We start from the raw sequence: 25,756 nt of genomic DNA on the forward strand, positions 1-25,756 counted from the left end.
GTAGTAATTATTTTCTTGATATAAAAAGATGCTTGAATGAATGAAGAAGAACTTATGGGCATTGGTGGCATTCATGATTCATAGTGTAGTTAATATGTTAAGGGAAACACATACTGGTTAACTTCCAAAGCTATTATTTTCTCATATTGCCAAATGATGACGCAGACAGTGCAGTCACATTTGACTATTTGCAAAGCTTCAGAATGTCTAATGTTGGAGGCTGGAAAAAGATTTGACGCTGTCCTGGAGAGTTCTTCCAGTCTTAATGTGAAACAACTTGTTAAATCAGAAAACTGGATCTTGGGAAAGAGATTAAAATAGAGTGATATTCTGTTTAGTCACGTATCTGCTCTACAGCAAAACCCCATTTCACCAGTGCTTTCGAGTGAGCATTTAAACAATTGAGCAATTTCTGTGCTGAAAGAGGCACGTATTTTAGTCCACAGCTTAGCAGTGTGTTTATATTAATGTTTGGATTGCACATGAGAATCTGAATATGAGTGACTGGAATAGTTTCTCAGAATAGACTTTCTTTTTTTTTTTTGCTTTCTCCAAATGGTACAGGCTGCAAAACGGGAACTTGAGAGGCAGCGGCAACTTGAGTGGGAGCGTAATCGTCGGCAAGAGCTACTAAATCAAAGAAACAAAGAACAAGAGGATATAGTTGTTCTGAAGGCAAAGAAAAAGACCTTAGAATTTGAGCTGGAAGCTCTAGTAAGTGATCATGTTGCAGATAAAACACACAAGCACAATATTGGCTGTGATATGGCCATGTTTATTTTCTATAATTTCAAGTTTTCAGTGTGGAATAAAAATACTTTTTAGATCCTGACTTGCATGACAAACAATTCTGGTAGAAAAAGAGAGATATCTTTTCTTCTTTTTTTTTTTGAAGAATGATAAAAAAAATCAGTTGGAGGGAAAGCTTCAGGATATCAGATGTCGGCTGTCTACCCAAAGACAAGAAATCGAAAGTACAAATAAATCTAGAGAACTGAGAATTGCTGAAATCACCCATTTGCAACAGCAGCTACAGGTGGGAAAACATTCTCTAATTTTGTTCTTAGCTTTGCATTTTGACCTCCTCAACTGCATCAAGATCCTAAGCAAACTTGCAGCAATATATGATGTGTTTTTCCGTGTACATATGGAATTGTTGTAGATAATTTGTCATTCTTTTTATGGATGTTCTTCAGACATGTCTAGGAATTGTTTCCTACACTTAAAAGTGTGTCTGTGATTATCACTTCAAACTCATGGAATCCTGTTGAGGGGAGCAGGAAATAAGCTGTTTGGCTGAAGATTTTAAAGGGTTTGGGGGGATGAGGAGAATGAAATTTTATGACTTGTATTTTTGTTGGCAGTGATTGCTCTCTGTATGTGCTGAAAGAAAGAATTGACTTCAGTGAAGTGGCTAGTTGATGATCCTTTGTTTTCTTTTTTTTTTTTAATTATAAAATAAAGAACTTTCAAAATTGAAGTTACCAGTTAAACCAGTTACTTCTTCAGTTAATCCTGGCATTTGTCTTTCCTACTTCTCTATCTAAAATTCTCTGTCAAATTAAAGATGGAATTGTGTAGAGGTCTGCTTTTAGTGACTGAATATTTGCAATTTGTAAAGGTTCCTAGATGAGTGGTAGTACTTGATTTGGGGATTTTTTTCTTTATTAAATATTTTATATTGCTTAAAATTAATTATTGGTCAGTAATAAGGGCTTTCAATGTTTTTTCTATCAGTCAAAGCAAATCACACACTTAGGAGTAAACCGTATCATAAAAGCTAATCCAACTGTTCCATTCCAGCTTTCTAAGCATAATTAATATAGTACATTTATTTGAACAAGGCCAGACTTGAAAGTTCCAGGTTTTTTGTTTTATGTATCAGTATTTTTTGACTTATTTATTTTTTAAAAAACATCTTACATTTCTATTTTGTATATCCATATACACCATTATACCTTTTACAAGGCATCTTTCTTTTCAAAGCAGGTTGTTGCAAAGAGTATAAGTGTTTGTGTCCACTTGATGCAAACACTAGCAAACAATAAATGCTTGTGGCATAAACAGTTGTCATAGTTAGGCTTGAAACTACTCTTCTCTCTTCAATGAAATGCTCCTGTATTGGCAACTGAAAATGTGAAGGCAAACAGCATTGAATCAAGTGTTTAGGCAATAAAGTTATGCTTAGCGGTACTGGCTCAAAGACACAAAAAACTTGATGCTTGATAAAATGTGTGGAAAATCCCTCATTTACCTGAATAAGTTGAAGACTGTTGATCTTATGTGCACACCCAATCTCTATGTAAAAGCAACAACCACCTGAATTTCTCATTAACTGTTCTGTTCCAAAAGCTTTCCGTAGAAATGTTCTGAGGTATCGTAACTCACTCCAGAAAAAGCTAAGCAGCTACACAGACATTAATAGATAGATGCTATTTCAACAAATTGAATTGAATTCATATCCTGCTTTCATATGTTATTTCTGTTAACTTAGTTATTTTTGTTCAGTTAACCTCTGTAGTCAGAAAAGGTAAAGTATCTCTCTGCTTTTGTCATAATGTAAGAAATTAAGAAGGAAAAAAATGATACGTTCCTGTAAAAAGCTGTAAGCTGTTTATGTTATAGTAAAGACCAATGTGCTACAGTTTAGTTAGGGTCCCATTACAACAGACATCATTAAAAAAAAAAAAGTGAGAGAGTATCATTATTATGAAGAACTTGGAATGAGCTTCCACAGCTGGGTGTAATAAATGGAAAGTGCAGATGGAAGGAAAAAACTGTGAAATCAACATTATTGGGAAATGATTAACAAGAAATCTGTTCTATCAACCATTAGGTGTGCTTAAATAGTTTATTAAAAAGTGCAAAGGAGAGTGTTCTCTGTAGATTTATTAACGATTTTTGAATTTTTAATCATATCCTTGGCTGATAGTAGACGTGCTTTTTCCTTACCTATAGCTTTTATGCATCAGTTTTAACTACATCACCATGAAAGGAAAACTTGAAGAGGGCAGAGGGATTCTTCACCTTCCTAACACATGATTTATGCTACCCGATCACAATGGTTGAAAGGAGATTACTTTTTTTGTTGTTTCTTTTTTTTTTTTTTTGCTTTAGGATTTTGACACCACTCTGAAATTTTACTGAAACATCTGGTGAAGTACAATGAATTTTGCACAGTTGTCTACATTTTACTCTTGTTTTGGAATCACTACTACATTTGTAGTGATTTTTAGTCATCTTTGGTCATTGTAATTGTTACTAGATGGTATGTACCCAGCAGCTTAGTTAATGCCTATTCACTGAATTACTTTGTTCATGACAACTGTAAGAGCACTTCTGTAGTGAAAATCACACTTGCCTTTTTTTTTCTTGTTTTGTTTTGGTCTTTGGTTTTGTGTTTTGGTTAGGCGGTGTTTTTTGGGTTTTTTTGTGGTTGGTTGGTTTTGGTTGGGTTTTTTTTTTAGGTTGACAGCAATAGCTGTGGCTTTGTGGTTTTATCTTCTCTCAGTTGATCGCTGATGTCGACCACTATATTTTAGTTAGTGTTGCTTGAAGGGTTTATCAGAACTGTGATCCCAGACAGAAGTGTCACTACCTAGTAGAAAAAGCCAGATTTTACCTGGGGAGAACCTAAAAGAATGGATAGTTTTTTCCTGAAAAAAAGATTAGTTTGTAAAATATCATATAATTTTTACTATCTGATTCATGGAGGAAAGACTTAAAACAATAAGTGACTTTTTAGAAAGGAGATTTTGATCCTCTAAACAATAGATTAACAAGTCAATATTTTTAGTTACCTTTGTAGGATTATACATTTTCACGTGGAAATAGTTTAATACATCTGACACTTGATACAGAAAGATGAGTTAATTAAAAGGAGTAATTATTCTTCAACCTATTAATTAGTTTCAGGATGGAGTTTGATTAAAACTGTGAAAGAAATTGTGTAACAACCTTGGGTGATGAAAATTTGTGCTAGTTAAATGAATCTGTGGTGTCTGGTAGAGTGGTATCTCCAGGGATGTCCGGAAGGATTCTGCCTTTCAAACATCTGAACTGTATATGTTTGAATCACGTTTATACTGTCTGCAGGGCTTCTGCTAGTTACCTGCAGGGATTATTTCTCTCCCTGTTGAACACCTTGGCTCCCAAGTAATTTGGCTTTCCTCTGAAGCACTTGGAAGCAGGGTATGTGGCAGACACTTAAGATATCCTGTTTCCCATATGGCTTCTTGCTCAGGGTGAGGATAAGAAGAAAACTTTCCCTCATTAGATTTTCAGGAACTGTTTTTTGATTGCTTTGTTTGCCTTCTACTGCCATGTGGGGCATTATTCAACTCTTGGAAATTTCCTGTTGCGTGAAGCTTCAGTGTTAGTGGTGCCATTAATTTCTATCATCTGTCTTTCCACTACTGCTAAAGGATGTGGAATAGAAATGCCGTGGATGCTCTTAGAATAGATGCTTATTTGCATGGTTGTCTGTGATTTCAGGAAACAGAACTCGACCCTCATGATCCCTTGATATTCTCATCCTTAAATACTCTCCAAACTATTCTGTGTGTTAAGATTGAGTAGTCTGGAATTTAGACATATTCTGGCCTTTAAAAATAAACAACTAAGGTTAGGATTGCATTCCACCCTGAAATACTGTCCTATGTTACTTTGTGTTCTTGAAGAATGATAATTTTTCTTTAAATCCTCTTTTATTTTGATATCCATTCTGCTGTTTGGCTTATCTAAATGGTTCTTGAATTGGAATAGTATTATTTTGATATCCGGTGATTTCCTTTCCTCTTTCTTTTGAGGTTTATCCATCAATACTTTTAGTCTACTAAACGCCACATTTCTTGGATTTTATGACTTGTAAACTTAATTTCCAGGATGCCTGTGTGCTATACTAATTTGATAATACTGTTTGAATATTTTGTGCTGAACCATGGCATGGGGCATGCAGGCATTTGAGTGAGAGGGAGTAGTGGAAGGGGTAGTGTAAACACAAAGGACCGTGTTTTGCATGTAGTTTAAGAACATCATAACAGTGGTTGTTGGGAAGGAGCCAGGTCCCCTCAGGCAGATGATTTGGAAAATGCTGCATTATATATTGCTGTTTCTCATTTGCTTCTAGGTAGGTAGTAATAGTCTCATGATAGGAGTATCTGGCCTTCATGATACCCTTGAAGGGCTAAAAGAGATCTGCTGTTGCTATACACGGTGCAGCTGAACAGTGAGGGACCCACTTAACTCCTAATAGTCAAATGCATATTTTATCTTAATTTTGATACTTTGTTAATTTATGAAGTCCTTGAATCTGCTGTGCTATCGAAGTATGTTTTCTGGAACACAAAGAGATCACAGTAGTCTGCAGCCATTGCATAATCATAAGGTTTGAGCTGTACACTGCAGAAGCCCCATCAAAGATTGCCATGAGGGAACTGGGACAACTATGAAGTCATGTCAGCATGGCCATCCTTGTGTTCTTATACAAAACCTGAAAACTTCTCATGGGACTTACTCTGGTATTAAGTGATTAGGTGACATTTATTCCCAGGGTTGTATTATGTCATTTGCAGTCCTTCATGACAAATTGAAATAGTCAGATGACAAATTATTCATTCCTCAAAAGCCTGCAACTGCTGAAATATATCCCTTGGTTTGTCTGAAAGACGGCATGTTAACAGGCAATTTTATAAAATAAGCTGTTTCACCTTCTACAATATGTTTTGGTAACTTGAAGTTAGAGGTCAGGGCTTCTGAAAGGTATAGGAAGTAGCACTTCATCCTCCAGAAAGAGCAAGGATTGTATAGGATATATATCCACCACAGGAGGAATCTGTCATCCAAAGGTGTACAGTATTAGGACCATGTGTTGAAATTGGGAGAGATCATAATCCTTTTTCAAGAGTGCTAATCAAGAAATCTAGGACGCAAGTATTCTCATCTAACAGAACGTGTTTTGCATAGCTTTGGGCTATATTCCTTTAAAGTAAAATCCTTTATTTTCTCTTATTTAAAGAAACTGTAAATATTTGTATTCCTATTCTTGGTAAACTTTAATATTAATTCATTAAAATGAGAATCACAGAATCACAGAATTAAACAGTATGTGCTGGTGTTAGTATTTCCTGGAATCTATCCATGTCTTTTTTCCCCAGAATTTCAAGTAAGTACAAGCCCAGTTACATATTCAGTGAGAATCAGTTCTCAAGTAATATGCTTCAATTTGATATAGTCAATATTTTGAATTGTCACAGAACTATGCCTGAGTGGTAGTAACACACAGGTAGTGTTTGGTAGCAATAACACATAATTTAGTGTGGGAAAAGTGTAATGATTTCAGAAAGAAATGCAAATGAGAGGTCATATGGCTAAAGTCATCCCTCACCTTTTTGTTTCTTTCTCTTGTTTTCTCTCTCCTTGTTATCATCCATTCAGGAATCTCAGCAGATGCTTGGAAGGTTGATTCCAGAAAAGCAATTGCTTAATGATCAGCTGAAGCAAGTTCAACAGAACAGTTTGCACAGTAAGTATATTTTTATACATGTCTAAGTCTGTATAGGACATAACGCTGCATTGCAGTGTAGTCTGTAATTTTGGGTTTTTCTGTGTTGCAAGATGCATGTTGAAAAATGTTGCTTTCTATGGTCTAAAATTCTCTGCCTAAGAAAATACTATTTGACGATATGTTTAAAACCAGGAGATTCTCTTCTTACTATCAAAAGAGCCTTAAAAGCCAAGGAATTAGCACGTCAACAGCTTCGAGATCAACTAGATGAAGTAGAAAAAGAAACCAGATCTAAACTTCAGGAAATTGATATTTTCAATAATCAACTGAAGGTAATCCTAGACTTTTTAACCATTTCTTCTAAATGTTCAGTTAATTGTTTTCTAACTTGATTATGGAAAAAAATGCTAAACTAGAATGATTGATTTAGAATGCCAGTTTTGTGAATGTTCTAAAATTATCTTTTTTGGAGTTTTGGGGGGTATTAAGGTTTTTTTATTAAATTTAAGAAAATGCTACTTAGCATCCATACTCAGATTTTGAATCAATTTTATCTGCAGAATCTATGTAAGAATAAATTTGAGCTCTGATTCCAGATCCATGATTGCAAATATGAAATTGCTGGTTTCTGCCCTTTTGCATCAAAGAAGTGCAAGACTGTAGAAGGTCAGCAAATCTGCTGGAATCAGTATTTCAAATTGAAATCTTTATTCAAGAGACTTGTTTTTCTACTGACACACAGAATTTTTATCTGCTGTTGTAAGCTCATACTTGTTCCTGAATGTAGTTGTCTGTTGTTTGTGGTTTCATGCTTTATTGATCAGTCTTCGTTAAAACTGTGTGATTTGTGTTTATTTCTGCACAAGAAAATTACAGAAATTGCAGAAGTCAGAGGAATTGTTCTTCAAAGAGAAGTTATAAATCAGTCTTTAGTTACAAATTTTGACTAGCATTCTTTTTTCATAAAATATTCTAATGTTAAAGTAGTCTATCTGCTAATTCAACTGATGGTTTCTGCTGAAAACTGACTAGAAAAATACCCAATTTCCTGCAGGGAATTGTTCTAAAGTGTTTAGAAGGAAAAACGCTATGATAGGTACACTAACCTTTCTGTAGATGTTTTGGAATTACATCAACCATGATTACATCATATGCCTTCGGATGGAAGGTGTGTTTGAATTTAAGCAACAAATGGCTTGTTTTAGCATTAAAGATGTTAATAATTATAAGAAAAATTAAAACTTATAGGCCTTATCACTACCTGTTTCAATGCCAATTCGGAGATGACTTTCACAATCTTAAGCAAGGAGGTAGAAAGAAGAGAATCTCTGCAGAGCCATAAGAGACACAGACAAACAAAACCTGCACAACTTATTCTAAAAGAAAACAGAATGGTTCGCCTCCAATTTTTTTTACATATGTTTTTTGGACACATGTTAACATGTAATGCTTTTTGGGTGATTGTTCTTTTAAACTGAGACCTTTTGAAGTGTTCTGTGGGTAAATATAAACACAGGGTATTAATTCTAAGATTAGTGTCAGCATTTGGTTTGATCATAAAGGGCAGACACGTGAATAATTCTAGTGCTGAGACAGTAGCAAAACACATGCCAAGACCAAACAAAATGCAGTATTTTAAGTAGTGAAGAACTCAACTTAGCAAGTAACAAGCTAATGATAATTAAAAATTGAAGATGTAAATTAAACACATTGACAGTGATTTATCAGAATGTCTGCCATCTATCCAAGAATATATTGAGTCATTGTAAACGATTTTAAAATGCAATGGGAAAATTGATTTCTGTGTTCAAATCTTAATATTTAGAGTTATCATTTTAAATGCTAAAAATGAGTGGTGTAGACAGTTCTTTGGGAAGACTTCAGCAAGTTTTCTCTGGCTCAAGGATACTGTGTTCTTAATTTTGTAATGTGTAGAAGCAGTGTTTAATAGGAAGACCACTTTTCGATGCTGTATGTTGGTATTTTTGCCTTGCTGCAGCTTTGTTTGCTTTCTTAGAAGAGATGAGTTTAAGAGAGGCAATTGTACTATTGACACCAAGCAGGTGGGAGCTTGATTCGGGCAGTTTTGTTTTCCCCCTTGGTAGTTTCACTAGATATGCAACATGTATTTTGGTTGGCCTGAATGATTTTATTACTAGATTTAAATATCTACAAAGGCATATATACCTTTTCATGGACTTAGCAGGGGTGGCTGTAGTACTCCCAATGCCAGAGAAACTGTTTAAACAATGCTGTGTGTGCAGCAGTGATTTAATGGCTGTTCTTTTAGAGAGACTTCTCAGAATGCCTTGCATATGAGACTTTATGGACGAAGCCAGTGAAAGCATCTACGAGACTCATAGTTTTATTAGGGTTTTGAGAAGCAGAAAATCTGTTTGTAAACCTAGGTAGAACACGCCTATCTCTTCAGTAATAATATTGCGCAAAACGAAGTAGTCTGGGAACTTGCATAAATCTCAGATACTTCTACCTGTTTGTTTTTAAAATGTATTTTTATTAAATAAATTAAATCCTCATTTTTTGAATCAAGGTTGCTTCTAAATTATCTTGTAGGTTTAAAACTGATAGAGCAGATCACCATAAAAAAGTACTACTTTGCACTTCAGTATACTAACAGAGATCCACAATTGCTGAGATGGCTGTTATGATGCAGCACCATAATTGACAGTGTCATGTGCAGCTTTTGTACTCTGACAGGTGATGGAGAGGTACTGGTGCTTGCCTTGTCTTCTATAATCCAGCTTCCAGGAGAGAAGCAGGATGGTGTGGTACTGTTTGCAAACTCCCCCTCAGAAAAGTGTATCTAAATAATCTTTAGGTATATACTGCCTTACAGCATTTCACAATTATTTCCTACAGGGAGAGGGAGTAATACATGTTTTTACTTAGTCAAAATGTGTAATTTAATAAAAAACAACCAAAATTGTAAATATGTAAGCTACTGCTCCCTGAGTACCAGTATATGCCAAACTAGTATGATGAAATGCTTAAGAGAGAGGGTAGTTGACAGCAATGTTAAATTATAAACTTTTGTCATTGTTGAGATTTATTCTTTGCTGACTATGAATATTGGTTCCATTATCTCCTATGCAAATGTATCCTTAAAGATTGCAAAGCTGTTTCTGATTCATTCTCTTGAAATAGGCTGTGCTTGATAGTGAATACAGAAATATGCAGTGATAGTACAAGAAAAAATGAAGTCTGTAACTAGTATCAAGTGTGCCTTTTCATTAATGAGGCTGCAAGGTTTACCTAATATCCCAATGTATTTCAGGTTATGGGTCAAGTTGTTAATATCATACTCCTGTACATTGGATTGTACTGCATTTGCCTCCATATTGCAGCTTTTATATTCTGCAGTAAGTGAATTCTTGAAACAAACATTGAATTACCTCATCTTTCCTTCGTGTCTTAATAGCATATGTGAGTGACTAGGGAGATAAACGCGGTAATTTTTTCCACTGGATCTTTTGTCATCCCTCCAAAAGAGCTGATTTAAAGTTCTTCTGATTAGTCCTTTGGAACTCAAGTATTTCAGTCACTCTAGTTTCAAGTTAACATCCTGAGAGTTGGAAATGTTTATAGAATTTGGTTACTTTTTTAAAATTTTCTAGATGTCATGGTTTAAACCCAGCCGGCAACCCAGAACCATGCAGCCTCTCGCTCACTCCCCCTCCTTCCTCCCCCCGCTCTTGTACAAAATGTTACTAATATTTCAAAACAGATAGTTTCAGGAATCTTTGTTGACCAGGTAGAACCACATGGTTTTGGGAAACTGTTAATACTTGCTTGGCAGAGAAATAGGTACCTTAGCCTGCAGCTGGTCAACTATTCTTTTAAATTAGATTTGATGTGTTTTATGAGCGTAGGAACTAGTCTTGTGATGGTGCTGTATGTGTTTATAGAGCAAATGACTGAATTTGTAGCAAGGTTGAAAGTTGGGCCATTTTTTAAATGTCCTAAATTGTGGTTGAAGGAGTCTATTTTCCGTTATTCTTTAGAAATCTTAGCCTAGAAACCTAAGAATTAAAATTGATACATATATTAGTAAAATGTAACTAGGCACGTGTTTATTTTCTCTGCTTTATAAAATAAACCTGTGGAATAGAAGGCTTTATACTGGTTTCCTGTTTTGTATATTTATAGCCCTATTTACCAATTTACCTTTACAAATTTTTTCTACATTCAGTGTGAATTTACATTTAAATGTTACAAAGGTTGGCCATTGCACACTGTCAAATAAAGCAATAATAATTCTTAATATGGTCCTTGTCTCCAGAGACCAAATAATAATTTCATATAGTATAAAAGAATCAAGTATTTAAAGCTTATCAGTGTTACTGCACAGAAGAAGAAAACTAATAAATCAGTATTTCTGAAATGCATTCGTCTTGCTGAGAAGCTTTTCTCAGTGCCTGGAAAAAGTGGTGAACAAGTATAATCAAGTTCTTAAAAATGTTCTACATTTTGTGTCATGTTCCAGTTGTTGTCAGTCCCTGTCTAGTCAGTGTGCACTGGACAAGTCTTGCATATGAATGCCTGTTTACATATGAGCATTTCTTTCTTCCAGTCAGTGGCAATGGAAGATGCAATGCTGCAGTGCCTGGCAGTTCTCCTGGGCTGCGTCAACTACTTAGACTCCTTTCTAAAGGTCTCCATGCCATACTCAGGCAGTACACAGCTATCTCAATCTGAGTGATGAACTTCCTCCAGTTATGTGCTTCACTTTACCATAAACAGATGAGTGTGCAGTGTTTAACTAAGTTAGTATTTTAATAAGAGATGCTAGCGCTAAAACATAATCAAAGAGAAGAGTTTATAATTGTTATCTAATCCTTACAGCCTAGATTTGAATTGCAACTTGGGCAAGGTATTAGTTAGTTATTTTTGTCTAGCTTATCTGAAACTTCAAGGTTTTAAGTTATTTGCCTATTTGGTCATGATGTTCAGAATTTTCAAAAAGAAAACACTTTTATATTAAGTATTCCTACACAGTACTGTAATTTGTGATTTCAGGTATGAGAGATGGCAATATATTCCCTTTATTGAATCTCCTGTAGCTATGCTATGGGATGAACAAAGGAACTGTTTCAGTCAAGGAGAAAGCAGGCTCTTTGAGAGCTGGGGAATGGGGTAAAAGAGTATTGCTGTGGAAAAGCCTCAGTGAGCACAGAACTGCAGGGTTCTTTCCTCTTGGATCAAATGCTCTGGTTTGTCTCAAGGGGAGAGGATTTGATAGAAACCTTGTATTGTAATCTCTGAAGTATCCTAAATTCTATTGTCTTTTGTCAAAAGGCAAAATTTGAGCTTAAACAACTGTATTTCTAATGTTAAGGTTTTCATAGCAATACGACTTGTCTGTATATAGTGAGTATTAGCTGTATGAAACTCATATATTAATTCATATTCAATATTATGTGGGTGCCTAAATGTGGCTATTGTAACATCTCAAAAATTTTACTTGTTAGTCTGTTTGTGAGTTTAATAGAAAGATAACAATTTCTCTCTGCTTTTAAGGTAAGACATGCTTTGTCCTGCCCACCAGAAACAAGCAAAGCATTGTTATGTCTTTGGAGTTACAGTATATGATTTGTAAATGTACAGCTTTGAAGTTGCTTGTGTCTGTAAAAGATGAGTGTAGGACTGTGCTGAATATTCAGCTGGCAAATGTTTCATTCTGTTAACTGTTGAAGTGTTACTATACTTTTGTTCAACTGGTGTCCTATAGCACTGTGGGAAATGCTGATTCTTTCTCCCCATCCTCCCACTGGTACTTGGCAAAACAACAGAAAATCTATCTGTTGCATGAGATACAATATCAAATTTTTATTTCCTCCTTGCTAATGCAAAGAATTATATATATTGCATTTTTTCTCTCCAAAAATATTCTACCCAGTGCTATTAGTATAACATAGGTTAGAATTTCTTGTTACAGGTATGTCACAGAAAAATCTCTTTACAAAATATTGAACTAGCACATTGGCTTAGTTGGGAGGGAATAATGTGTTAAAACGTCCATGGAAAACTTAAGTAATTTATTAAAATGTCCCTTGAAATCCAAATTCAGCTGAGCATGTAAGGGAAAATGATGAAATAAGCAAACAAAATAACTTCATTAGTTGGACCAGAGTTGGCAGGAGCATCTAACTGCTGTCATGCAGCAGTTAATGATCCTACTACATGTACTCAGTTTGAGAAACTCCATGCTTCAGACAGACATGGAGGCATGGCTCATAGGTATGCCTTCCCCAGTTTTCTGTTCGGCAGTAAAAGTAGCATATGTCGAAGGGTTAGTGGTGACATAAACATACATGTCTATACTACAATTAAAATATAAAGATTGGGCTAGCCTTGTAGTTGAACGTCTAGTGGAAATGAATAATGTTAGTTCACAGATGTCTTGCAAATTGTAACTTGTTTTTATGCATTTGCAAATTCAGGGAGTTTTTCTGAAGGAGGGAAAATACCAGTATTCTGAATTAGCCATAGATTTCTCCTGATTCTGTGTATAAAGATGAACTGAATCATTCTTTCTAGTTTAAAAATGTCTTGTTAAACAGTAAACTAAGCTCAGATATATGCATATGGGTTGTCTCACTTAAAACTTTTGACATTTATAGGGTTTTTTTGTTTAAACTGTGATCGCCTTCATGTTCTTTAAGTGGTTATTTCTGTTTAACTGGTCAAACACTAGAGTTTGGGATAAAGATGCAAAAGGAAAGAAAAAATAAACCTGAAAGCACTGTTGTCTAAATAGCTTAAAGCTTTTGCAAGTTGCAACAGGTTATCTTCAGTGCTGCCTTATTAGAAATGTGTGGCTATCCCAGACCTCTCTGTTCAATAGCAAGAAGAGTTTTCATCAGCCAGGACTCTTGAGCTTGTTGGCATACAAAGTTAAGTGAAAGAAGGGAACATGATTGTGAAGGAAAGCTAGAGCAAGTGGAACAACAAAGGATTTCTAAATGGAAGCCTGTGTTAAGGCTGAACTAAATGTAGGAGTCAGAAACCTGTGCTTTGTACAGGTACCTGTCTTTTTATTCAGAAAACACAAACAGCTTGTTAAAAACTGTGAGTACTAGTCAAGATACTTGATACTTCTCTGAAGTAGTAGTTTGAGCTTCAAGAGCTTTGTAGAGACTTCTATGGATTTCTGCAGTCTACAAAAATTTGTGATACTGTTGGCCAGGCTTTCACCTATGCCATTTTCTAATCTATGTCCTTTCACATGAATGCTTGTAAATCACTCAACTGCTGATGATCTTATGGTTGTATAATTTGTCCTTTGCACTTGTACACATTTTTGATACAGATAAGGGTTCAGGTGATCGTGCAGAGAAGATGGGGACTGTCATTCTCCAGAGAATTTAATTTGAAACAAGGGCCAGATGTTTTGTACCTTGACATAATACAAGTGTAACACCATTAAAGAAGCTGAATTAGTAACATACAGTTATTGAAATGACTGTTTGCTCTAGTTAGCACTTCAGAAATTTATAGTTAGGTCTGAGGCCACCTCCAGCTCCAGGTGCAGTTGACCAGCTGTGTATTCACTGCAGTCTCCTGATCCTTTTATTTTCTCATTGTTCATTATGGGCCAGCTACCAAAAACTTATTTTGTTCAATATTGCTAATGTATTTCCTTTTTAGTAGCCCTTTTCTTTATTCCAAATGATGCTATGCATGAATGTTTATAACCATGAGCATTCAGGGTTTAAAAATTTTCTCAGAAGGCTATATCCTACCTGAATAATTCTGGTGAACTACTCTTATCCAAGAGTAGTTTATTTTACATTCTGTGATATCCATTCTAGACCCTAACTATCTTCTAAGCTTTAATGTGGCTATGGAAAAGAATGATGCTCATAAATTATAGTATACACACAGGCATCATGGAGATTATAAGTTATATAATCCAAGAAATGTGGCGTTTAGTAGACTGAAAGTATTGATGGATAAACCTCAAGAGAAAGAGGAAAGGAAATCACCTTTCAAAACGCAAGGATATCAAAATAATACTATTCCAATTCAAGAACCGTTTAGATAAGGCAAACAGCAGAATGGATATCAAAATAAAAGAGGATTTAAAGAAAAATTATCATTCTTCAAGAACACAAAGTAACATAGGACAGTATTTCAGGGTGGAATGCAATCCTAACCTTAGTTGTTTATTTTTAAAGGCCAGAATATGTCTAAATTATAGACTACTCAATCTTAACACACAGAATAGTTTGGAGAGTATTTAAGGATGAGTATATCAAGGGATCATGAGGGTTGAGTTCTGTTTCCTGAAATCACAGACAACCATGCAAATAAGCATCTATTCTAAGAGCATCCACGGCATTTCTATTCCACATCCTTTAGCAGTAGTGGAAAGACAGATGATAGAAATTAATGGCATCACTAACACTGAAGCTTCACGCAACAGGAAATTTCCAAGAACTGAGTAATGCCCCACATGGCAGTAGAAGGCAAACAAAGCAATCAAAAAACAGTTCCTGAAAATCTAATGAGGGAAAGTTTTCTTCTTATCCTCACCCTGAGCAAGAAGCCATATGGGAAACAGGATATCTTAAGTGTCTGCCACATACCCTGCTTCCAGGTGCTTCAGAGGAAAGCCAAATTACTTGGGAGCCAAGGTGTTCATCAGGGAGGCAAATAATCCCTGATGCTCATAAAATATGGTATTGCCCAAGTTACCTCTGTGTTTCAGTGAGTTTCATGCCCGTAGCAGAGTCTTAATTAAAACTTGCATTAGAACTGATTATCTCATTAATGATTTTGAATTCAGTTTTCACTGAATTTAAAGTTGAGGATCATAAATAAGATGGGACTAAGATCCAGGACATGAGTTTCAACTTAAGTTTGTTGTTTTTTTTTTTACCTTTTATCATAGAATCATAGAATCATAGAATAGTTAGGGTTGGAAAGGACCTCAAGATCATCTAGTTCCTGCAGGCTTTTTCTGCATGTTTTTGTCTGTACTATATTTTCATTAAAACATACCAATTTTTTTGAAGTAAAATTTTATTTTCAATGGAAAAATTCTGTTGTCATAGGTAAAATTATCCTTTTTTCCACTGCTATGACTGAGGAGTTCAGACACAAAATTCTAGGTATGCAAAATGATTTCAGATAAAACTTGTGTGTGTGCTAATAGGTGTTAATGCAGAAAACAAATCTTGAGGGAAATATGATGGTTTTATTATTAGTTATATTTTAAATGTTTCAGGCAACATCTTTCAAGTTAATTAGAGGAAAACTGACTTGTATATGGATGAATACTCTCTGTGCCATGATTCATCCCAAAGATATTGCTTAAGGAATTCAGTCTCCTAGGTGTAGAATCATAGAATCAGCTAGGTTGGAAAAGGCCTTTAAGATCATGAAGTCAAACCGTAGCCCCAGCACTGCCAGGTCCACCATGAAATCCTGTCACTGAGGGCCTTGTCTGTGTGGTTTTTGAGTGCTTCTAGGGATAGTGACTCAACCACTTCTGGTAGAGCACCCTTCTGGTGGAGAATTTTTTCCTAATATCATAATATCATAGAATGGTTAGGGTTAGAAAGGACCTTAAGATCATCTAGTTCCAACCCCCCAGAGACACAGGGACACCTCACACTGTACATTGTTGCCCAAGGCTCTACCCAACCTAACCTCCCCTGGCAAGTATATAAAACAATATTGTGTATGTATTGTGTAAAACAATCATGAAGTTTCTTCAGTAAATCATAATTAATTTCAAAGTAAAACAGTGAAAATCAAAATCAACTGAAACAGTTGCTATTACGAGCAGCTCAGAAGTCAGTTTTTTGTATGGAATGTAATAAATTGAACAAACCAGCAAGCAACTTAAAATAAATCGTGATTTTTCAGATAAAGCTTCATCAAACTTTTGTTAACTTTTTGGGATCCCATTTTAAAAAGGTTTTCTTGTTTATTAATCTTTTAATGTCTCAGATTACATGGATAATATAGGAAAACAGTAAGTGGTTTATTGTCCTTTGAATCTGCCTTAAATGTCTGCCATTGCATTTGGCAATACTCATAAATTTGAACAGAGATACCCAACTATTTGCAAGTTTTGCTACTTCACAATTAAATATATTGGGCCATTAGTTATGATACAGATAGTATGTGTTTACATATATTTTACTTTCTTCTCTAGGAGCTGAGAGAAATACATAACAAACAGCAACTACAAAAGCAAAAGAACTTGGAAGCTGAGAGGCTGAAACAGAAGGAACAAGAAAGGAAAACAGTAGAACTGGAAAAGCAAAAAGAAGCTCAAAGGTAACTGCTCTAATTTAAGCCATGTTTTAAAGTGCAAAGCATTTTGCAAACAAACTCTGTTCCAAGGAGTATAATCTGATCTCAGCTAATATATGACTAAAAGGCAAGAGTACCCAAGGCCTAGGCCAAGTTTCATTTCAGTGCAGATGATCCTTTTTAAAACTCAGAGAATCTCTTGATTAATCCTGGAATGAGAAGCGTGCTGTTGAATTGAGCTTCAGCTTCTGCCTGTGACTGTTGGTGATGCATACAGGTTTCAGCAGAGTTACTTAAACGCGTAGTGTACTTCTATACTTGGAAAGGTTCTTAAGCGATCTAACTTTACTGACATGAAACACAGAGCTAATGTTTTTCTGCTACAAAGTTGGAAAATCTGTTTTCTATGATTCAATTCTGACATCATTTATCAGTAGTTGTTTAATTTTTAGCAATTGTGGGGTTTTTATAGTCTTAATGTAGGCAGGTGTTGGTCAGGAGATGAAAACAAAGGCCTTTGGAACAAGAGGTCTTAAATTAATTGTTATAGCATTACACGGAGTGTGACCTAAAGTGAATTGATAGCCTGTGTTACTGCATGGTGAGTCAAGTTAATTTTCATGTTTCAGGCAAAGCCAAAGCAAGTTCTCGGTGAAACCCATATCTTCAAACAGAAATCTTATACACAGAAAGCAGTTAACTTTAGATAATTCTTAAATATTTCCATAAAACCAATGTCTTTAAAAATCTTAAAAATCTATTTCAGAAATAGCAAACTTTCTAAAAAAGCAGCTTTCCATCATGAAGAAATAACCACACAAAATATGGTAATTATGATGGAACTTCCCTTGAAAACACGAAGGCTTGCTGAGATACTGGAAGTATAGAAAAGCAAGAAATACTCTGTTTCAGAATACTCTGTTTCTTTCCAGAAAAAAAGGAAATTTAAAAAACAAATTTCAAAAAGGAAATAATTCTGTCATGGAAAACTTAATCTCTAACTTTTCATGCTACCTGAGCATTATTAGACATTATTGGTAATGCAAAACTTCATGCTGCCCAAATAGTCAAGCTTCTAAGTGATTGTAATTGGTGATAACGAGCAGTCTGCCAGTCCTACTGATTTCCACTAGACACCAAGATGAATAAGGTAAACGGTTAATACTCATAACCTGCAAATTGCCTCATAATGATTATGGGCTTTTAATAGCTCTAGTGAAAGCAAAGACAGAAAGAATAATCTAAAATCATAATTATGCACACTTTAACCTTTGGCTTAATGATAACCACAATCACTTTATACTGAGAACTGTCTTAGCAATTTTTTGGTAATTATGCACTGCATTATGCACCTAATTGAGCAAATAAAGATACAGACATACATACTTGGGGATGGTAGAGGTCTTTGTGAAGACCTCTTACAGCTAATTAGTCTTAATTGTTTTAAGGCTAATTCCATGCAGACTTGTATGATTGTGGGAGTAATATACAGTTCAGAACTAAAATGAGTGTTTGGGATAAGAACTGCCTGAGCGGTATAATGCAATTGTTGGGAGAAAAAAGGAAACTAATAGAGTGAAAGCAGTAAATCCCAGATTAGAAGTCATATTCCACAATAATTCACACATGAGGAGTCTTGAAGTAAGGAAAAGAACAGAATGTCAGGTTTTCTATTCCTAACCCCAAGCTGTGGCACTCACACCTAGGCTTGTGTTTCTTTAGCTTCTGTGTCTCTTCCTATTCCCATCCCTGTCTTTAACTCATAATATTAGCTTCCATAACAATCAAAGAAAAAAATTCTGCAGCTGCTATGGAAGGAAAAAAGAATTTACACATATCCACTGTCCTCCCAAGATACCTTTTTTTTTGTCTGCTCTTCTCACTCTGGCAGGTAGAGCAAACTTAGGTTATAGGTATGGGAAGACTTAATTGCTCTACTGGAAACATAATTAAAAACTCAATTTCCCATTTAAGCCCATCTGAATAAACTCACTAGGTAAGACGCCACTCATCAAAAGAAAGTTGAGCTCTGTATGCCTGTCTGGTGCAGCTTCAGCGTTGCAACAAAGCTGTTGAGTAATTGGCTCTGAATACTTTGCAAATGAACATATGAAGGACAAATTGAGCAATTAATATAAGAGGTTGTCAGGACAGTGAATTTATTAACGTGTTAAACGACTTTACATTGAAGGCAGAAAAACATGGCAGTGTTTCATGGAGAAAGAAGTGATCTCCTTCGTACTGGTGTCTTGAGTTATACTTGTGGCATACTGATGTGGCATATTGAAGTAGTATAGGCAATTTCATTGAGAAAGAAAGTTTTTTTTGAGCTTGTAGGTTGGCTGTCATCTTAAGCAGTTACTTCAACAGGTACCTTGATATCTTTCAGAAATTATTCTTCTTAAGTCAAAACTTACATTGATAGAGATGAGATTTTTGCCCTCTGGTGCTAACCTACTGTTTGGAAAGTGGATTTTTCCCCTTAAAGAATTGTTTTTTTCTTTTTCCACACAGTTTCTGGCCAGGAATTCATGTTATTCTTGGTTCGTGGTATTCTGTGTAGCAGGCCAAGTCTGTAATGACCAGCTTGTTTTCATGCCTTTGTCACTGATTCTATGAATAGGAAGGAGGTATGGAAGTGAAACAGGTCATCTGCTATAGCCTTGTAGAGTTATCTTTACTGGTGCAAATTGTTTCTAGCAGAGAATATTTATTCTTTTTGTCTGTTATTTTGTCCTCTGTTGGAGGGGAAGGACTTGTTAGCTTTCACAGCTGGGAATGTGTAATCGAATAGTTCTGCAAGAGTGCTGTGTGATGCTTGCAGATATTTTTACTCCTTGCCCATCAACAGAAGGATCTGTACGGACATATTTTCTGATAACTGGTTGGTTGTTTGGGTTTTGGTTGGTTGGTTGGTTTTGTTTGTTGGTGTTTTGTTGGTTGGTTGGTTTGGGTTTTTTTTTTCTGATTTTGCTGTTTTGAGTCTTACCTAGGGAACTTTGCAGCTTTGAGAAAATAAGCAGAACCAGCTTATTTTGTATTCCTACTTCTTTTATGTTTTAGAGCTGAAGTCAGTACTGAGCAGATTAAAATTGAAGTGTATAATTTGCTGCCTGTTGGATTTCAGGGAAAACTTTATCGTAACGGTTAATTTTGAAAATGTCTGGCGATAGCTGTAGCTGGTATCTACAGGCCTAAATTAAATAAAAGGAATTGTGGGGCAATTGAAAATGGTAACTTGCGATGCTGATATACTCAGATTGCTTGAATTAAACAGCTTGGGAAGAGGTTTTCAAAAGCAGCCTTAGAGCTACATGGAACTGAAGGGCATATGTCTTGGTTCTTGGATGCCAAGGAGTTTTATTTCTTCAGCCAAGGGAAGTTTCTACTCGCCTCTTCCCCCGCTTCCTCCTTTCTCCATATGTTTCATCACTTAAAAAAACTGCATAGGGTTTATGAATCCCATGGAAAATGATGAAAAGAGAATACACTAATATTGTTCAGTCCCCAAGCTGAAACAGGGACTGAATGTGTAAGATACTAAATTGTTATCAAGCTTATAATTTTCACAACATTGTGAGCTGACTAAGAGTGTTCCAAGATACCTGTGTAAAGTTTCATACAACTAGAAAAACACAGGTAGGTATATTTATTTTCATGTCACTATAGAGGAGAAGAGATCACAGCCTCAATAAAGAAGATAAAGTTTAGCATTTACAGATCGCTAAAAACTCCAGCAAGAAAAAGTAGCATTGAATGTTTTTTCTTCATCTTACAATTAGCTCCAAAGCATAACTAGTTTATCATTTCTGTATGCTCAGGTTGCTTTGTACCTCTTTTAGAGTTCTGCGGAATTGTATTGTAAAGGTACAGAATTCATACGCAAATTAAAAACCTGTATTAAAGGTAGTTTTTTTTAATGCGAAGACAAAGTAACTCAAGGTAATAGAGGCCTCCATTTAGTAGCTGGCTACATGAAATTTTGTTCTTTCACTTGTCTGAGAGTCACAGCTTTTTCTCTATGAATACATATGGAGTCATAGCATATGGAGTCTTCCTGAATATTTCTCCTTTGCCCTCTACGAGTCATTGTGTAAGAAGATTATGTGGGATGGTTGATAACTCACCAAAATACAATTAACAGCTCTTACGGGGTATGGAAAAGCCATAAAGATTACACTTTATTCTATAGATCACACAAAAGGACAACTAACTTCTATGGTCTTGTGTTTGACTTGCTTAAAAATACCTACCTTAATTATCCAACAGACGAATCCAGGAACGGGATAAACAGCGGCTTGATCGAGTGCAACCAGAAGAAGAACTTCAGTGGCAAAAAAAAATTCAAGAAGATGAAAAGCAAAAAAGGGAAGAAATAACCAAGAAGAAGGAAAGTGACGATAAGGGGAAACAGGAAATGCAAGAGAAACTGGGCAAGCTTTTCCAACCACATCAAGAGACAATCAAGCCAGCTGTCCAGGCTCCTTGGTCAAATGCAGGTAGAATAAAAAATTCAAGAAATGATGTTGCACATGCTTCTTGAACAATTCTTTTCTGTTTTGTCTTCCCAATTCATACAGAAGAATGTTATGGTTCAGGGTTGGATTGCTAGTCATATTAAAGTAGATCATGTTTGGATTGAGTTCTAGACTCCAAAAAGTTGTTCTTCTAGGCTTCACTATTCTTCCTAAAGGGATAATTTTTAGCAGAGTTTGAAGCAGAATTGATGGCACTCAGTGCCAGCTGAAGAGAGAATCTTAGCTAAAATTGTTGTAAAATCTTGATGCAATATGTCAAAAATTATTTCTATATTTTTCTTTACAATTTTTTTTTCTTTTTGCTATGCACACGATCACTGTCAGCTAAGAGCTTTTTCTCTTCTTTCTAACCTAACTTTTGCCTGTATTGGGAATCGGGGCTCCCCCTTAAGTGGCTTTGATACATACACTAAAGAACTGACTGGAAATGTGATCTTTGTTAAAATGTTTGATAAAATATTGCATAAAGGGAAAATTACCTTCTATCTTTTAGCCCAAATCTAGAATTATCAATCAAATATGTCCTATTGCTAGGTTTTATTTGTGCAGAGTAGCAGAGGGCACTTTTATGACCAAATAGACAAAATAGGAAGTGCATTATACAAGAGCAATTTAGCTTATATCTTTGAAGGGTTTCTGTATTCTTCTTTTTCTAATGATACATCTTTAGCAAGTAATTTATTTTTTTTAAAAACACCATCTGTAAGCGACCTCTTTTCAGGCAATCTGTATGAGGACATTTTGAAACATCTTAAGGTCCTTTCCAACCCCCAACTATTCTATGATTCTATGATTTTTCTTGGAAGCATAGTCAGGCTACAAATGAAGCTGCTACACAAGCAGACTCTAAAAGTATTTGGGTTACCATTGATAAATGCAAGAACATCACTGTTTGAATTGAACCCATAGCTGATCAGATTTAACTACAAAATCACTGAAGCATTTGTGAATTTATATATTTTGCATCAGAAGTACGTCACTCTTTCTCTGAAAATAGCTGTATATATCATAAAAGTTAAAATATAGCAATATTTTACCTGATCTTTAGAAAATAGTCAAAGTTGTATTTTAAATAATTCATTTTCATATTTCCCCTTATGTAAAAGAGGGATAATGTACTTCCTACAAAGTAAAGTTTGTTAATTTTTGTCTCCACTTTCACCTGATTTTTCGAAGATTTAATTTTTTATTTTTTTTTTTTATCTGTGCATTTTTTTCCTTTGCTCAGAAAAAGCTCCTCTAACCATTTCTGCTCAGGAGGATGTAAAAATAGTGTATTATAGAGCACTGTATCCTTTTGAATCAAGAAGCCACGATGAAATCAGTATTCAGCCTGGCGACATAGTCATGGTAAGAAGGGATTGTGGTATTACTTGATACAATTACTTAAGCTTTTGTGCTTGTGTGATTGAAATGACATCTATGGCAAGATTTTTTACAGAGTTGAGAAAAATATTTCAGTGAATACTGAAATCATGTGATATGACAAGTAACCCTACTATAATAATGGATAGCTTCTTACAGTTCATTGTAAGTGTAAAGTTTAAACAATCTATGAGTAAATTGTATCAGTTTCAGCATGCTGAGCTGTGTGTGTCTGTCAATGGGTTTAAAAATGTTCCTATACAGAAGCTATCTCAGTCAGAGGTTTCTTGTCTTCCAAGGTACCTAAGAAACAAAGTTACTGTTCTTTTCTATTGAAAAAGTGGCTATTGTGTGTGCAAATCAAAAACCGGCTTTGACAAAGTATGTTTCTAACAAGAAATCTACCTTTTTATAAGAATAGGACAAGAGCAGTGTAAAATTTCTAATTTGGAAAATTGCCTTTATTAAGAGAATGTGATGTCCAGTGTAATACTGTGTGAAACAGTTATGCAAAACCACACTTCTTAATGGTCACATAAATGTTAGCATAGTCTTTGTATGGTAGTGGTACTTCTTCAGCAATACTGGAAATATTTGTACAACTCTTGGTGACAACATTTGATGTAATGGTCTATTATAATTGTAGCTTGGAATTATTTGTATGATAATTTACTCTTTTTTTTCATCTACTTAGCTCTTATGAGATGACTTTAAATTTATTTTAAAGAGCATATGCAATAAATAAAATCACATTTCTAAAAATGGAAACTTCAAAACCTAAAAATTTGGTAGCAGGTGTGTTGATACAGAATAATTTCCTTGCCTTTTTATAAGTAGCTGTTGAGATACAGGGATATGACCAGCAGTTCTGCCGTTAATGACTGCAGTTACTGAATGTATGTATTAATATTAATAAATTACGAGTATGATCTTAGCATACATAGATCTATGCATAATGAAATTCCTAGTGTAACTATTAAATGATATCTTATTCATTGATAATATGATTATCAGTGGGAAATTGTTTTCATTATAGTGTCTACCCAACAGAATAGATGTTAGGAGCTATTGTGTTTTGGCACAGTTCAGAAAAAATGGACTTGGGAGAAAATACACTTTGTAGACTCTCATAAGTTTTAATGGTAACTTTTTTTATTTTAAATGTGTGTATTCCTGGGAGATGAGCCTTCATCTCAGCCTTTTTATTGTAATTGTTGGGTTTGTGATGTTAGAATCTGCTTTAGAAAATAAAAGGCAAATCCTGGATTAGTAACACTACTGGAAGAGACCCAATGCCATTCATTCCAAATAACAATGCAATGTGTTGGTTGTTGTTCTGCATCAAGTAATAGTATTGTTCAGTCAACTCTTAAATGAGAAAGGATGCAGGTACATGGGTCTCATTAAGCTATTAAAGAAACGTTGTCTTGCTATCTTGGGAAACAGATTGTAGCCTAGGCATGTAAGTGTTCTGTTTTTTAACTTGAGGAAGAGCAACCACTAGTATTAAGTAGACTTGCAGGGAAATAACATATTTTGCAAAAAAAAAAAAAAAAAAAAAAGATTTTTATGGAGCATTTCACACATTTTAGAGAATCTAAAATAATCTGAATCTTTTTGTTTGTTATTTTTGGAGTTTGTTTTAGCTTACTCTACAGAACTAGGGTAACTACTCTCAGTTTTCTTCATTTAACTTACTTTTGACAATAATTAAACCTGACGGCTGATTCTTGTGGGATTTATCTCCTGCTCTGTAGTTATTGCTTAAATGGGCTACCCTTAGAACAGTTAATATAAGACACTTTTGTGAAATGTGTTATAATTCTGCCTTGCTTTAATCATTGCTTTCCTGATGGAGGTTAAAAGGGAATGGGTAAGTGTGCTAAATGACTGTTAGGAAGTCTATGCAATTTATTCATTTTCATAAACACAGATTTTTGTTGCCATGTAGTTTACTTGTTTTTGACTTCACCTAGGGTAAAATTAACAAACTAGCTCACATTGTCAAAAGTAATTCAAGTGCAATGGGCCAGAACTTACTTTTGATAATGGGCATTTGGACTCCTAGGTTATTCCCTGTCCTTAAGTGTTTGTTGTGTCCTGTGGTGCTGAAAGGTTTGAGTTGGTTACATTTTTTGGAAAATAATCATTTACAAGCTTACATGTTAAAGTGTGTCTAATCTATGACATAAATGCAACTCTGTAGTTAAGCTGACATATACATTTAGGAGTTTACTGTGTGCAACAAAATAAGTGTTGCTTAGGATAACTGTGTTCTAACATAAGCAGATTTAGCACTTCACCATTGTAATACTTATAAATGGCTTTGTATGTGCAAACTTGTGCGATCATGTCCTGTAATCATATAGCTGTACAAAAGATAATATCCAAACTGTAATTGCCATGAGCAGAGAGTCCAGCTGAAGCCCAAATCCATTGACCATGCACATGGGAACCAGGCCTAAATCCTGGATGTAACTAGGACTGCAGAATTCATTATGTCAGAATGACTTGTGGCTTTAATAGATGTATAGCTTGTAAATAGTTTTTACAAGTGTAATGGACTTTTACACTATGTATGAATCTTGAGACCTGTCTTGGTGGAAATGAGGGAGATGAGGGCTTATTCTGAAAGGAAAGGTATTTGCAAATTTGACGAGGGCTTTCTTCTGCCTGACTTTCCAGTACACATATTAATTATCTATAGTAGTGACGTGTCCTGTGTAACTGTTTAGAGAAGGCGTGGGGTGTGGACTGGGGTTTTTTTTTTTGTTTAATTTAATTCTTCTGATTTTTAATTACAGGATTCTTGTATTTTCTCAGCTTGGATTTCTGCTTTCTCTGCTTCTTGCCTTTCTCTGTACTTCAAATTTCTTTCACTGTAAACTAGATTGATTTATAATCCTAATTATAATTTAACCTGGCTTTTGTCTGAGAACAAGTATTCTGAGCCAAAAAAGCCATGCCTTTTTCAGGGCTCTGTCTGTTCAAGAAGTTTCGGTTCCAGTATGTGTATGAATATATATATACACACAATGTGTGGAATTTCTTTTGGATAGCT

General features: G+C 35.1%; 1 protein-coding gene across 5 annotated transcripts in view; it reads left to right on the forward strand.

Annotated features, from left to right (window-relative positions):
* ITSN1 (intersectin 1) overlaps nt 1-25,756 on the forward strand; it is a 142,258-nt gene that overhangs the window by 58,440 nt on the left and 58,062 nt on the right. For all 5 annotated transcript variants that reach the window (XM_065676868.1, XM_065676866.1, XM_065676864.1 and 2 more), the window contains 7 exons: nt 565-714; nt 896-1,036; nt 6,436-6,523; nt 6,698-6,837; nt 16,692-16,816; nt 21,062-21,291; nt 22,559-22,680. In XM_065676868.1, coding sequence (XP_065532940.1) covers nt 565-714; nt 896-1,036; nt 6,436-6,523; nt 6,698-6,837; nt 16,692-16,816; nt 21,062-21,291; nt 22,559-22,680 — 996 coding nt within the window. The remainder of the gene's footprint in view (nt 1-564; nt 715-895; nt 1,037-6,435; nt 6,524-6,697; nt 6,838-16,691; nt 16,817-21,061; nt 21,292-22,558; nt 22,681-25,756) is intronic.

The sequence above is a fragment of the Lathamus discolor genome, chromosome 4 (assembly GCF_037157495.1).
Source record: "Lathamus discolor isolate bLatDis1 chromosome 4, bLatDis1.hap1, whole genome shotgun sequence".
NCBI lineage: Eukaryota > Metazoa > Chordata > Aves > Psittaciformes > Psittacidae > Lathamus > Lathamus discolor.